The following is a 15123-nucleotide window of genomic DNA, read 5'->3' as shown; positions in this document are numbered from 1 at the left end:
ATCCTTTTCATGTCACACTATAGTCTCCTCCTTGTTTTGGCCTCAGCAGAGTTGTACTAGCATCTATGGGGCGTCTGTTGCCAGGTGGTCTTCTACACTATTGAGGCTGTCGTTCCACTGGCATATGTGAAGATACACTTGTCCATCTTGAGGACAGGATTGGGCTGTAAGGCACTGTATCTCATCCTGTTATTACATGGAAGGGAAAGAGGGCTTCTGAAACTGACACAGTGAAGGCTAGTTCCTCCTCAGTTTCATGCACTTGAATGTGCATGTGATGTTTGATGTGCCTGCCTTCATCCTGGCTTTTTTACTTTTAATTTTTGTGTACCAGGAGCAGTACCCAAACGTTTGTATCATGTGCTAAATCTACAGCATTCTCTGCTGTGTTTATACAGTACATCACAAGCCTGGTATCATCTTCCTTGTGGCTTGCCTATAGCTGCTAGTGTCTCAAACAGGGCTCAATGTTTGTACTTCCTCTTCTCCTTGGAATACTCCAGAAACTATTATTGTGTTGCCTCAAGGGGTATTTTACAATAAAATGGTTTTACGATGCCTTGAAAGTCAGACCAGGTGCTGGGAAGTGGCACAGATCTATCTTCCACTATTGTTCTGGCTAGACGAGAATGTTTTGAACATGTCCTAATCATACTGGCCTTAAATGATATTTTCCCCTACTGGTCAAAAATACCTGTCTTGTCCCAAATGTCCTTCTCTCGCACATAGAATTAAGAAACAAAGACCTGTGCGTATAACTCTTTGCACACAGAACTCTAGATTTTTTTTCAAGTTGACCTCTAGGCTGCCACAAGTTCCTTGGCAGCCAATGATAATATGGATTGGTGAGGCCAATTGGAGGTCAGGGTAGACTGAAGGCCAAATTCAAGCCTGCACTGGGTGGAGGAAAGGGAAGAGTTAATTAAACACTTCCATTTTCAGCCCCCAGAATGGCTGGGGCTGCCTTCTGACGTCTCTTAGCCTGGAAATTTGCACTCCAGAGTTGACATCCCCCTAAGAAGATACAGAGGTGTTTGCATGCCCATAGCTTTCCCCACTTTTCATCCTTGGGCCTTGATGAAGTACATCTGGTTTTTAGAGGCTTCCTGGTGCTGGTTCAGATACCTGGTGGGAATGTTCGGGGGGGGGGGTGTATCAAGCTCTGTCCATGCTTACATTCAAAAAGCTTCTTCTCCTCAAAGAGTCTGCATGTGTCCTTATCTCAGTCCAGTCATTCCGTCAATGAACCTCTTTTCTAGCAGGCTCTGTGTTTATATTAGTCCACTTCTCACCCCTACTCTCCACACCATGTCCTACAGGAGAATTGGGGAATCATATGGTCCAGGTTACATAAGAAGTAGCCTTTTGTTATTCACCTTTACATGGGTAGGCTACACTGGCTTCCCAAGTTACGGGCAGCTGCATTGGCACTTTCGCACAGGTGCAGTGCATCCTTCAGTGGTCCTTCACTGGGCCAGCAAGAAATGGATGTTATGACTTAAGTAAGTAGGTTCCAGACCCTTGGAACATAATCTGTACCTAAGGAGGGGTCTTGGTGTATACCTCTGAATATTTGCAATTTAAGACCCAGCATTGCCCTGATCATTTGCTACTTTCATTTGCCACCTTACTGCTGACAGCAGTGTGTGTTAATTTACTGGGGACGTGGGCCAATGCTCTTTTTAATTCCATATAAGCTTGAAGAGAAAAGAATGTTGTGTAGGAGAGATAATAATATTTAATTACCAGAGAAATGTATTCATTAGAGCTGGAGACTCTTCTAAATAGCTAACCTCAAGGGCTGCATTAACATCCTCCTTATGGTTCTCCAAAAGCCCACAACTCAGTTACTGGAGATTGGGCACTAAGCCAAGCTAAAAACATAATCCAAGGGGGAAATGGTTTGACATCACATTAATAAACACCTAAATGGTGAAAATACCACACCAAGAGATAAGCTTGATCTCTTATCTTCTTTCCTTCAGAGAGAGTATTGAGGACAAACATTAAAATGCACACAAACAGATTGCTAGGATTTATTTTCTGAATGTTGCAATATATTAATTGGCTCAAACTAGGTTGTTGTTTTTGATCTGCCATCAGAAATCCAGAGGTGCAAATGCCTCATACTCCCCACCATAGTCAGATATGACCCCTAAATTAATTTCAGCATGAAAAAGGTATGATTCTTAAACCAACCAGCTTAGATCCTCAAGCATGTACTCGAAGACAAAAACAGCTGCTTTAGAGTCTCCTGATCAAACTCTCATTTGTCTAATCAAGCTAGATTGAAATAAGGCCTGACTAGGGCAGAATGTCTTCAAGCAAATGATTGCAAGAAAATTGTTACCAACATCAGAATGCTAAGAAATTTGTGCTCTCTCAAAACCTAACCTTTGGAAATTTCCTCTCACCCTTTTTGATGGCGATTAACATGCTTTTCACTTCTGTATGAAACTCAGTATCTCTGGAAAAAGAACTGAGAAGAATGTTTTGAAATAATATGAAAGAGGATATTTAAACTTTAAATTCATAGTTTTAAGTTCTATGTAAAATTTGGTGTACTGTGGCCAGAATGCGTTGTGATTTTGTTTTTTAATTTAAAAAAAAAATTGCAATAGCAAAATTTGTGTATATTTTTATGAAATAGTTTTATGTTCCAGGTGTCTGAATCAAGTCTTCTAGTATATTTTCGCAAACATTTTGGTATGTAAAACATAAACATGGATATTTTTCCATGATAGCATCAAGAAGTCTTATATTCTTGTGTACAGTGGAGGCTCATTCTGTCTGCATGCCTTCTAACCAGTGCAAGCCTGAGATATTTTGTTGCGTGAGGCAAAAGACAAGACAGCATAAATATAGGCTATGTCGCCAAGTCAGCTGAGGTACACAGGCACGATCAGACCATGTCACGAATACATGCAAGGTCGTAGCCTGCAACCGTTCTTGATGGCATGTGGTCTAATCCAATAAGCACATCTGTCTGGGTGGCAATTTGGTGAGCAACCATGTCTTGGTCTTGTGAAGTGATTGCATCTTTTCTGCTGCTTCTAACCGTTTTTTGGCTTCACTGTAAGGCAGTTCTGAGATGTCCTCCCAGGATGAAGGATCAGGTATACTCTGCCCCCTGGTGATGTGGGATAGCCTATAGGCCAGTATTCCTTTGTTGACATGAGTTGAGCGCCAGATCTCTGTTGCTTTGCTCTGCCCAGTCTGACCTTGAGTGTCAGGTAGGTTAGCACTGACCTCCACCTCAGTTTCCTAAGTATTATTATTAATTATTATTAACAGTATTTATATACCGCTTTTCAACTAAAAGTTCACAAAGCGGTTTACAGAGAAAAATCAAATAACTAAATGGCTCCCTGTCCCAAAAGGGCTCACAATCTAAAAAGATGCCAAGGAATACCAGCAGGCAGCCACTAGAACAGGCACTGCTGGGGTGAGGTAGGCCAGTTACTCTCCCCCTGCTAAAAAAAAAAAAGGAGCACCCACTTGAAAAACTGCCTCTTACCCAATTAGCAGTTTCACTGTCATTTGTGGGAGAATTCCCTTAAGTGGCCCAAGGTATTTGGTGTTCAAAATTTATCAAAGTACACTGCTTATTGTACTGCTTATTGCAGCCTTGTTTGTTTTGGGGAAATATCCCTTACACTGGTAACCCAAGGTGATTCTGCTCCCCAGCTTGGACCATTCTCAGTTGGAATGTAGTGTAAGCTTTGCATCTGAACATTCTTATGTACCTCGTGTTTGGTCCGGATCTATGCCACAAATTGAATAGAGTGCTGTTGATTGCCTTCGATGGCAATCTGTTCTGTAGGTAGGACACTGTCATTATTGCTTGACACCAGTATTTGTCAGATAGCCCAGCATCTGGTAACTACTCAACTAGAGTACTGTTTTTGCTCTCTTCTGCTACTCCATTTTGTTCAGGTGTGTCATCTGGGGCACAGTATCTTGTTCCTTCAGAAGGATTTCTGCCTCCTTCCCCGCATATTCTATGATTTGTGCAAAGTTCTCTGGAACTTGTTGCTGATTGCCGTCTTGGACAGATTGGTTCACTTTTCTGATTCACAATTTAGGTGATGGTGTATCTGAAATAATCGTCAGTGAATGCCATTAAGTCTCTGCAGTGAGAGTCTTCATTGGTCCACAAAAATCACTGGATGATTTCCAAATATTGAGTAGACTTGTTCTGTTGGTGGTGGACATGTGGCTTTTTTCTTTATTCAGTTTGTGGTTGTGTGACATGATGACATCTTCAGACCTTCTGCTTTACAGTCTCATAATCTCTGAGTGCCTGTACCATGTGCCACAAGAGGATGCATTTCATGTGTTGATCTTGAGTCTAGCTTGTTTATTTTGTCAGTCTAGCTTATTTATTTTGGTGTGCAAGTCTGTAGACATAGTCATTGGCAATTCCTCTGGCTATAATCTCTGTCCCCTTCTTACTCTCATATTGGCTGAATTGCATGGTGAGGCTGAATAGTGAGGCACTTCACTAATAGAAGGCTTCCATCTAGGTCTGGGATGCATTAGACACCTCTCACAATGATGTTCCATGCTCCCTTCAGTTGAACTCTGCAGTTTAAGAATCTATAACTAATTCTCTCCCTGTGATGCTCTTTCCATCTGCTAGGAAAATCTGATTCTTTACATCAAGGTCAATCTCTGTGAAACATCCCAGGCTGCTGGTCATATGGCTGATTGCACCTGAATCAATGCACTAACCATGCGATGTGTTGCCCAGGGTGGCTGTCAAGCAACCATCCCACGCATCATCTGCAGACTCGCCTGCTGCTGCCTTCACTGTTTCTCTTGGCTTTTGGTGCTTGTTTTCTCAATACTGCTCACTGGACTGAGCAGTCAGTCCTTCAGATGTTCAGCTTTCCTGCATCTAAAACATGCTCTAGTATCTCTTTTCTGCCTTGTGGACTCATCTGTCTTGAGGGCTGCCGCTGATTTTTCACTGTCTTCACTACCTTGAATGTCCTGTCTGTGCCTAAATTAAACAACCGACTTGCTTTTAATGTATTCCACTGTCAGGTCCGACTCTGGTTTACTCTCTAGGGCAGGGGTCTCCAAACTTTTTGACCAGAGGGCCGCATGAAATATCTAGCGCAGTGCTGAGGGCTGGAAAAAATTTAAATGTAAAATTTAAATAAATAAATTAGAGATGAAACTTAGATGAATGAATAAATGAATGAGTGGGCTCATTCACTCGACCTCTCTGGCCCTCAGAACACCCTCCAGATGCAATCAGAGCACAGCTCTGGTCATGTTCAGTTGAGTGGACAGAGGCTTTCATGGGACAAGAGGCTGGCCATGGGTTGGATAGAGGCTCGATGCGGGCTGCATCTGGCCCCCGGGCCGGGGTTTGGAGACCCCTGCTCTAGGGCATTGATGAGGATAGTGTTGGACTCCAGGAGACTGTGCAGTATTGGTGTCCCTACACGGTTGTCTTTCATCTCTTCTTCAAACCCACATAGCTCTTCCACAATTTCTAACATGGCATTTATGGAGTCAATAGCAGGAAATACAGTGATTGATCTAGTCAGTACACTCATAAATCGTTTAAATAAATAAATCAAGGCATTCTGCCAATATGATATGATTGAAGAAGGCATTCTTTGGGTAGATTATGGGAAGAAGCAGGCTTAGGAAGGGGTCCTTATTTCCCACATTACAGTATATCTAAATTTTCCTACACAACACTGATTTCCACTCCATGCAGCAAAACAGTAACATGTGAAACATTCCTTAAATGACATAAATATGTCACATACCTCTTTGAGTTTCTGCTTCTAAAGCAATAATTGTATATTCTCTGATGGTTTGAGTGTCCCAGCAACTGGTTCAAAAATTCTTTGGGCTGATGTGCAAAAAAAACCCCTTAGAGACAGACGCATACATGCACCTGCACAAGCTGAGATGCTCAACATTTATTCAGGTTAATGCTGAACAGGAAACTATGCATAGTTAAACCAAGTGTCTTTGCTGCTGCATGGGAACTGATGCATTAATGGGCTGGGTAGCTGTGCTATTGAGCAAGGTGACAATGATTTGGTAAGGCTGTGAAACTAAATAGGATGATTTAGTATATTCATAGATTCAACTGGATTTTATCCTGACCGTCCACATTTGCATGTTTTCATGTGTGTGGTAGAAATCTGGTTCATCTACTATTTACTGACGTGGATTTTTTTAAATTGAGAGGCTTTATAGAGCAAATCTGGGTGATGATTAAAATCGGAAGTGTTTCAGAAATGAAAAGCACCATATAACAGAAGTGTTAATTATTATGTTGCTAGATGTTATTTTAATTAACAGGCTTCGGCACTGCTGTGTCTGCAGACCCGTCGATAATGTGGATTTCTCGCAAGTTCTTCCCCTCTGTCACCCTATATCCTATTTTGGCATCTTGTCTCTCCATTACAGTCTCAAAACTTTGGTCCTAAATGGGTTTTGTGCCGCCACTGATGTCCCCGAGGAGTTTTCGATGTTTGTCATTGTATCTCTACATTTGTTTTAGAAGAGACACAATTCTTCTTAACCGTGATAAAGTGGGATTTCCAAAAATTACATTCACCGTGCTACATAAAAACATTGTGAAGAAGAAAGGCACTCTAGACTCGCCACCTTAAATCCAGGCCATTTAAATCAGTGTTTCTCAACCAGTAGTACGGGTATCACCAGTGGTACTTGTGGTGGTGTCTGTTGGTTCTCTTGGGCCCCCTTCCATCCGGCATTGAGACCAGGAACATGACACAAATGACGGTACTCCTACTTGGTGAGCGTACCCACCAAGCTGCTCAGCTTGGTGGGCAGAGTTCCAAAGCATGCTATTCTGTGCTTTAAAAAGCCATCCCGTCCACCCTGAACCTCTTACTGGTGTTTGTCGCATCGCATCTGGCCTCCAAACCCAGAAGTAATTGGTGATGGTGTCATCGCCAGTTACTTCCAGTGGTACTTTGATTAGGTGTGCTGTGTGAAGTGGTGCAAAGGAGGACAAATGTTGAGAAATGCTGATTTAAATGTCTCTCCCCTGCTCTGCCCCATTTTTGCAGAAGGAATGCAGGGGCTCTCACTTAGGAATATGGGAAGCTGGCAAGCATAACTTTGCTGGGCATTGTTTGAATTCCTGTGGCAGACCCCCAATGGGTAAGCTCAAACTTCGTTACTAGACGACTCGACTCAAGGACACTCCCTCTGAAGTACACCTTCACTTTCCATAATATATTTCGGGGTTTATCTTATTTCTCATTTGTTACAATCTCTCCCCCATAGTTCCTTGCACTTTCCCCTTCTCAATCTTTTTTTAAAATCCTTTTTGAGATTAAAGCTCTTTTACAGCACAATCCTAGACACGTTGACATAGAAGTAAGCCCCAATATGAGGCTTACTCCCAGGTAAGAGTGTTCGGTGGGGCTTACTCCCAGGTGAGTTTGTATAGGATTGCAGCCTGAATGTTGTTTATACTGCCAAAGAGGTTGTTTTCTTGTTTTTCATGGAATTGGGTATTGGAAATGAGATTCTAAACCTCCCTGCAAAATTAGTATTAAACACATTCTTATTTAGAGGTGTTCACTCTAAAATGAAGACAGATTGGAAAAATTCCATTAGAACCACAGTGAGTTGTCTGTCAAAATGAATAAGCAGTGACTCTTTCTTAGAACAGTGTCACGGATGACTCATTGCAGCGGCAGCAACAGGGGCCTTTGGGTTTGTTCAAACACTCAAGAATGTCACTGTTTATATTATTTCTTGGCAAATAAATGTACCGTTCACCTTTAATTCGGCAATACCTATCAGGGATGGCTGAAGTCTTGCCTACTCTGTGAATCTCACTGGAATCTACTTGCCTTGTATTAAGTCGAAAATGATCCATTTTTTGCCTCCCAAACCTGGAGAAAATTGGATCATTCTCCGAGCCAAACCAAGGCTCAGAAAATAAACCCCAATCTTTCTTACCAGCCCCCCCTCACTCCCCCAAGCCCCAGTCCCACCAAACATATTACTCTTTACTTACTGATTCATCAGCAGGAACAGAAGCAGCAAACCGGAGGAAGGAGCTGAGACCAAGAGGAAGACTGTGACAGCGCGGAGGACTGTGGATGGTTTTTCCTTCCCTCCCTGCTTTGTCACCCTGATGCACTGATTTGCAGCACATCATGAAGAAAGGCATTATGGTCCTTATGACTTGGAGTTCTCCCAAGGACTGCTTCCATTGTAATGGTGGCTGGTGATGCAGTAAAGTTTGGAATTGGAGGGTAGGGTTGGAAATGGTCTTCCCTCTTTGAGATTATTCCAAAGGAAGCCCAAATTCCTCCGAAATTTGGGCCTGCCTTATAATGGGCTCACTCTCTTGCCTCCTTGCCATCCTCTTTCCCACAAAATACAGCTGATGGAAGCAAAAATGGGCAATTGACCACAGAACATTTTGGGGCAAAATGGGGCAATTGTCCTAAAATACTGCTACATAGTATCTGGACATCAGGAGCCCTGGGAAATCTAGTTCCCAAGGCTCCTGTTATCCTTATGTCAGGAGTCCTGAGAACCACATTTCCCAGTGTTCCCAGGAAACATTAGCATACACATGCCCCATTGCCTACCCACCACTATGGCTTTCTCCTCTTTCTTGCCCTATTCCTTGGCTGCCAAGGTGAGGTCTTGCACAAAGGTGAGGCCAAGGCACAAAGCAAGGCTAACCTTTTCTTTGCTGCTACTGTGGCATCACAGACATGACACAGCAAGCAGTGGAGGGAACTCTCATCCTATAGCTTACACAAGAGGTTGAACTGTTGTCCTCATGGTGAGAGCAGTTGCATCGGACCAGCATAGGCTTCAGCAAGTCTCCAGAGGGCCAGAGGCTCGTTGGAGACTGGGGGCTCCCTGTGGGCCAGATTGGGAGTCCCCAAGGACCACAAGTGACCCTTGAGCCAGGGTTTGGGCACCCCTGCTCCTCACAGATAGAAAGCAGGTGGTGGCAGACCAAGGTAAGAGGAAATGTGGGGCAGCTCTGCCTCCTCTCCTTCTTACCTTCCTGGCCTCCTGCCAGGCAGTGTGAGTACCAAATTCTGGGAACAAGGAAGATAATCTCTGCCATACTTTGCTAATGAAGTTCTAGAGCAGTATTTTTCAACGTTTCTCCTCCACTGTACCATTTCACATGGTCCATCTATTTGAAGTACCACCAGAAGTAACTGCTGATGACATAATTGCCAGTTTCTTCTGGTTGGGGAGGGCAGATGCAACACAACGAACACCATTAAGGCTCAAGATGTCCGAGAGGACTTTTTTGAGTGTGCTTTGGAGCCTCCTATTGCTGTTTGTTGTGTCGCATTCCTGGTCTTGCTGCCTGGTAGCAGGGGTCCTGCCTACTGCCCAACCCTATCCAGCTTTACATTGGCAATGCAACTGCAATGCAGCCCCGAGATAAGGGAACAAACATACCCTTAACTTGTGGAGGCCTCCATGACTGCGCCCCCACTGCAGGATGTAGCTTGCCCCTTTGACACAGTTGCATCAGTGCTGGAAAGTTGAATAGAATTGGCCCCTAAGTTATCTTGCTAATAGGTTTAAGTGTTTGTGCTGAAGTGAATTAACAGCTTGTATTACTTAGTGTAGATCAGTGGTTGCCTGACTCGCGAGCTCTGTGCTGTGCTAAATCAGTGCCTCTTCGGACCAGCATTTACCGTTCCAGCATACGGCTCAGAAGAAGCCCCTCCATTTTGTTGCACGACGATCCAGGCAGTCACAGCTGTCGCCCACTGTCCCAGCAGGTGTCGTGTCCTGATTTCTGGGCAGACGCAACTGCCTAGATCAGGGGTGCCCAAACCCCGGCCCGGGGGCCACTTGCGGCCCTCAGGGACTCACAATCTGGCCCATGCGGAGCCTCCAGTCTCCAATGAGCATCTGGCCCTCTGAAGACTTGCTGGAGCCCATGCTGGCCTGACGCAACTGCTCTCAGTGTGAAGATGACTGTTTGACCTTTTGCATGAGCTGTGGGACGAGACCTTTTGCATGAGCAGTTCCCTCCACTGCTTGCTGTTTTAGGTCTGTGATGCAGCAATGGCAGTGAAGGAAAGGCTAGCCTTGCTTTGTGCAAGGACTTTTATAGGCCTTGGGCTATTGCAAGACCTTCATTCATTCATACAAGTTCCATCTAATATATTCATTTATGTAAATTTATTCACATTTGAAATGTAAATTAATTCCCCCCCCCCCCCGTGTCAGAGAGATGATGTGGCCCTCCTGCCAAAAAGTTTGGACACCCCTGGCCTAGATGGTCGCACAACAGAGATGAAGGGGCTTCTTGTTAGCAGCATGCCAGAACGGCAAGTGCTGCTCAGATAGGGGAGGGATGCATCATTGTGCCAGATCCAACCTGTGGTGTAGATCATCACAATAGGCCACGTTAAACAATGAACTTGTATACAATATTTCTGACATGTGTATGCAGTTAATCTTGTTGAATGTAGCGAACCAGTGCAAATGAGAAAACATGCCTATCTGACAGTTCAGTTTTTTGAAAAAGGCTTCAAAAACATTTTATAATAGCCACAAGGTGGTGTAGCTGACCAAATGCAAAGTTAAAAGAGAAAACAAAGAAGAAGCACTGGTGGTGTGGTGGAATGGCTCACTGGACATGGCAATGCGATTCTTAATTAATATGAAAGGCTTCTGACATTTTTGAGATTTAATAAGCTCCAGCAGTTCTATATGTGACACTTTGGGCTCAGTCGTATCCAACTTTCCAGCTCTGATGCAGCTGCAATGCAGCCCCGAGGTAAGAGAGCAAATGTTTCTTTTCCTGGAGGAGGCCCCCACCACAGGATGCAACTCATGCTCTGTTGGCATGGCTGCATTAGTGCTGGGAAGTTGAATAGAATTGGGCCCTTTGACTCCTTTTTTCCAACTATCTGTGCACTTCTCCCCCTTTTTATCTTGTTTGGTCTGCAGTTTGTCCAATATGCTTGGTTTAAAACCTGCATCCAATCTGTTTATACTTAAAACACACAGTTACACACACACACACAGAGAGAGAGAGAGACTTCTTAGGACCAGCTCAGAAAATAAATTGAACTACTTTGAAAAAAAAAATTGGAAATATCCAACATTTTCTGAGCTGATCAAATGTAATTTGGATTACTGTTTGAATTTGTCATCACCAGACCCATAAGTCATGACATAATTTAAATTTCACACATTTTTTGGAGCACTTCTTGAATTTTTTAGGCTCTTCTTTGGGTCTTGTTTGCTTTCCCATTAGATGCAGCGGTTGCCCTTTCAGCACTGCTGCAGCCCTGGGCGCTAGGGAAGTTTAGGATTAGGCTGTTAACTTCACAGAAACATTCTCACACAGGTGGAGTCTGTGATCTTTGACCCTGAAGTCAGATTGGTTGACCCTTAAGGTCAGACAAAATCAATTGGTTTTAATGGAGGTCTCAGATCTTTGAATTATACTGTTTAATGTTTATGGGTCAAACCTTGAATCTCCATCTATTTTTATCTTTTTTTTGGCCTTATCTAGTTGCCCTCAATGTATTATGATATTATGTATAATAATAATAATGGGGGGGGGGGCATTAATGAGATGTTAAACCCTTTCCTTCATAGTCCATGTACTCCCTCCCTCTTTACCATCTAGTGTTCAGGATAAATTACCTATTCTTCAGCAGGAAATAAACTTGGTGGATATTTGGTGCCTCCTAAAGGAAAACAATATAATTTTCTCTCATATTGTCATAAAAATATGTTTCAACTTTCTTGTTTCTAAAACATTAGTTGCACATTCTTATGACTGCATAATAGACAGTATAGCTATCTCAGATCATGCATCAATGATTGAGTCCTTGTCTCTTCCCTCTAGTCCTAGGCTCTTGTTGAGACAGAGATTTAATATTTCTTAATGATTCAGCATTTGTCTCACAGATGCAAGATGAGCTTACTGATTTTTTTCATGCATAATGGGACTCCCAAGTATGTCCAATGTTATAATGTTTAACAGTCTCCAATTTGGGTACCTCAATCTCAGCCTATCCAGGGCTGTGTTTTCACTACAGCTTTAATCCACTTTCAGTGCACTTCTGTTACCCCGATGCATTTAGAAAAGAGGGGGCCAATCAGGGCCCAGTGCCAGTTTTCAGCGGCCATGGGCAGGGATAGGCTCTCCGTGATGTCTTAAACTTCTTCCTAGGTCCCTGTTTGGCAGGCTGACCAGAAACAATGGAGGCCAGTGTGTAGAAGAGGGGATTTAACCAGTGTATAGAAGAGAGGATTTTGGCAGGTGTAGCTTTTTTAAACCCTTCCGTGTTGAGCTGCACCTGCCAGTTCTTCTATACACTGGTTAAAAGTATAGACATTCCGTCCTCCATTTTATCTAGTCACCCTGGTCTTTGGTGCCTTAATGTGCAACTTTGTGTTCAATCCTTTACACACTTTTCTAGAAGTAACCACCATAGAACACAATGGGATTTACTTTTGGGTAGGCACGCATAGGGTTGGGGTGTGAAAGGAATTCAGACAAGCCCTGCAGTGATGTGTGCCTGATCACGTAGGTTGCAATTTGCCAAGTCCAAATACTATTTAAAAAAAAAATCTTATTTGGTTTCTTGGTGACCAGGGACATGGCTTGGTTATGGAAGCATGGCTGTGATGTCATCATGAAGAACTCCTACACTTTAAAATTTGCCACTGCACCTTGGATCCTGTGCCTTTACCAGCACCTAGACACCCAAATATTATGTACGTGAAACATTTGCTGCAGTGGGAATTGGGTGGTGAGGAAAGCTTTTCTCTGCCTATTTTTGTGTGTTGATCCCAAATCAGGGTCATAAATGTGCAGCAGCCCTAATGCCAGTAATGATTAGTTGTTCCTAACTGGTCTGCATATGCAGTTTGGTATGAATTGAGCCACTTTGGGTCTGGAACCAAAGCCCCAGAAAGTGCAAGGATGTGACAGGTTCCGAGTGTTGTATGTGGTCTCTACCATGTTGGAGTGTGTGTTCTAGCAAATGGCAATGTTGAACAGCACCTGTTCTGCTTCCATTTTTTTAAAATTCGAAAGCTGAGCTAATGACATTTTACTGAAGTTGCCACACTTTGAAAGGGATCTAGCATTCCTGAAAGTCACATGGAAGAGAACTTTTGTCCCATTGTGGCTTCTCCCATTGTTTCATCACTACAATGAAAAACAACCTACACTTTCTCCATGAACATAATGGCCAGATACAACAGTGGACAAAGTCCTTGTCCCTTTAATAGTTGTATACCATGGTGAAACATTTCTTAGAGATCGCCTACTCCTGTACAATCCGGCTCGTCCTCTTAGGTCATCAGAGAAGGCCTTTTTACAAGTGCCGCAGCCTAGGGAGGTACGTGGGGCAGTGGCAAGAAATAGGGCCTTCTCAGTAGTGGCACCAACGCTATGGAACTCCCTTCCCCTTGACTTAAGAACTGCTCCCTCTCTTGAAACTTTTTGGCGAGGCTTGAAGTCGCTTCTGTTTAGACAAGCCTTCTGAGTTCCTGGCCTTTTGAACATCTCTTAATATTTTTTTTGACATCTGTTTACAGGCCTGATCCTTTTTTAATTTGCTACTCTGTGCTCTTACCTGACTAGTTTTTATCTGACTACTGTTTTTATGATATGTTTTTTATCTGTTTTTAAATTATGTTTTTAAGTTGTTTTAACCTTGCTTTGTAAGCCGCCTTGAGTCCCTTTGGGGAGAAAGGTGGGATGATAATAATAATAAATAATTTCTCATGAAGGAAGTTTCAGTTTGTCATGGAGGAGGTAAGCAAACCGATACCTGCTGAAATTCCTTCTCTGTAATGCATGTAAGCAATAGAGCATGTCTATTAGGTGGAAAAGGTTTGACTATTCTTTTTCTTTTGCTTTAGTTTGTTGCGCAACCAAATTGCCAGCAGCTTCTTGCCTCTCGTTGGTATGATGAATTTCCAGGCTGGAGGAGGCGCCACTGGGCTGTGAAGATGTTGACTTGCGTCATCATTGGATTCCTTTTCCCTGTGTTCTCTGTCTGCTACTTGATAGCACCCAAGAGCCCACTGGGGCTGTTCATCAGGAAGCCATTCATCAAATTTATCTGCCATACTGCATCCTACTTGACTTTCTTGTTCCTTCTGCTGCTCGCCTCTCAACATATTGACAGGTCAGATCTGAACATGCAGGGACCTCCACCAACCATCGTCGAGTGGATGATATTACCGTGGGTCCTGGGTAAATGTATTAGTAAAGACAATACAGTTGAACTGTGTAATTCTTGAGTAATTGGCCAGCATCACTCAAACAGAAAGGCAGAGCAGGGCATTAGAAAGATGCAAATGGGCTTTTCAGAGGATCTCAGTAGATCACATCCATCTAGGCAATATCAGATCATTCAAATAAACATGATTTTTTTTTAAATGGTGGAAGGCATGGTGAAAGTGTTTCAATATGTACGGTTTTTTCATTATCCATGCTGCTAAACAGTGTTTTCTGAAATATGAATGTCAACATTCACATCTTTTGATAGCTAGTAGCTTATGCCTAAATCGGGCACTGTCTGCTGATGTTCATTTTTACAGAAATAAGTCGCGCATTAGTATGACATATCCCAGGATTTCCTGAGCAAGAGGGCATGACTGTTAACCCTTTTTTGCCCGGCGTACAGGTGTACACATATGGTCCCTGTTTCGTATATGCAATGTTGAGCAGAAATGGTTAAACCAGTTGAGTTTGTGGTGTATGCCCTTTTGGCACAACTCTATCCATACTTGATTTCATTTTACTTTTATAGTAATGTCTGCAATCTCTGGCTACAAGAATAAGACCTGTGAACCCTCGATTTAACTGAGGTCAAAAATGACAGACCTTTTTCTGCTCCATTTAAAACTAGTCAAAGATGTTTGGGACATGCATGTCTCCGCTGACTTCAATGCATTTGGATTTAGCAGACTTTCAGCATTATTTTCAGCACCCCTTCCCCCATATTAGCATGTTAAATTGCAGGTTCATGCTTTTATAGACATTCAGAAATCTGGAGAAAGAGAAGGGGAGACCGTGCTGGGCTTAACTCCGTACCTAGAAGCCAAACAGTAAGCTATTAAGCAGGTACCCTC

The 15123-nt window shown here is 43.1% G+C and overlaps 1 protein-coding gene across 1 annotated transcript in view; it reads left to right on the top strand.

Moving 5' to 3' along the window:
- The window catches only part of TRPC4 (transient receptor potential cation channel subfamily C member 4), a 66350-nt gene that overhangs the window by 25183 nt on the left and 26044 nt on the right, over window positions 1-15123 (top strand). The window contains exon 3 of the mRNA XM_066614636.1: window positions 13906-14242. Within this exon, the coding sequence (XP_066470733.1) occupies window positions 13906-14242 (337 nt within the window). The remainder of the gene's footprint in view (window positions 1-13905; window positions 14243-15123) is intronic.

This window comes from Tiliqua scincoides, chromosome 2 (genome assembly GCF_035046505.1).
Source record: "Tiliqua scincoides isolate rTilSci1 chromosome 2, rTilSci1.hap2, whole genome shotgun sequence".
Classification (NCBI taxonomy): Eukaryota; Metazoa; Chordata; class Lepidosauria; order Squamata; family Scincidae; genus Tiliqua; species Tiliqua scincoides.
This window is presented reverse-complemented; position numbering and strand designations above follow the sequence as displayed.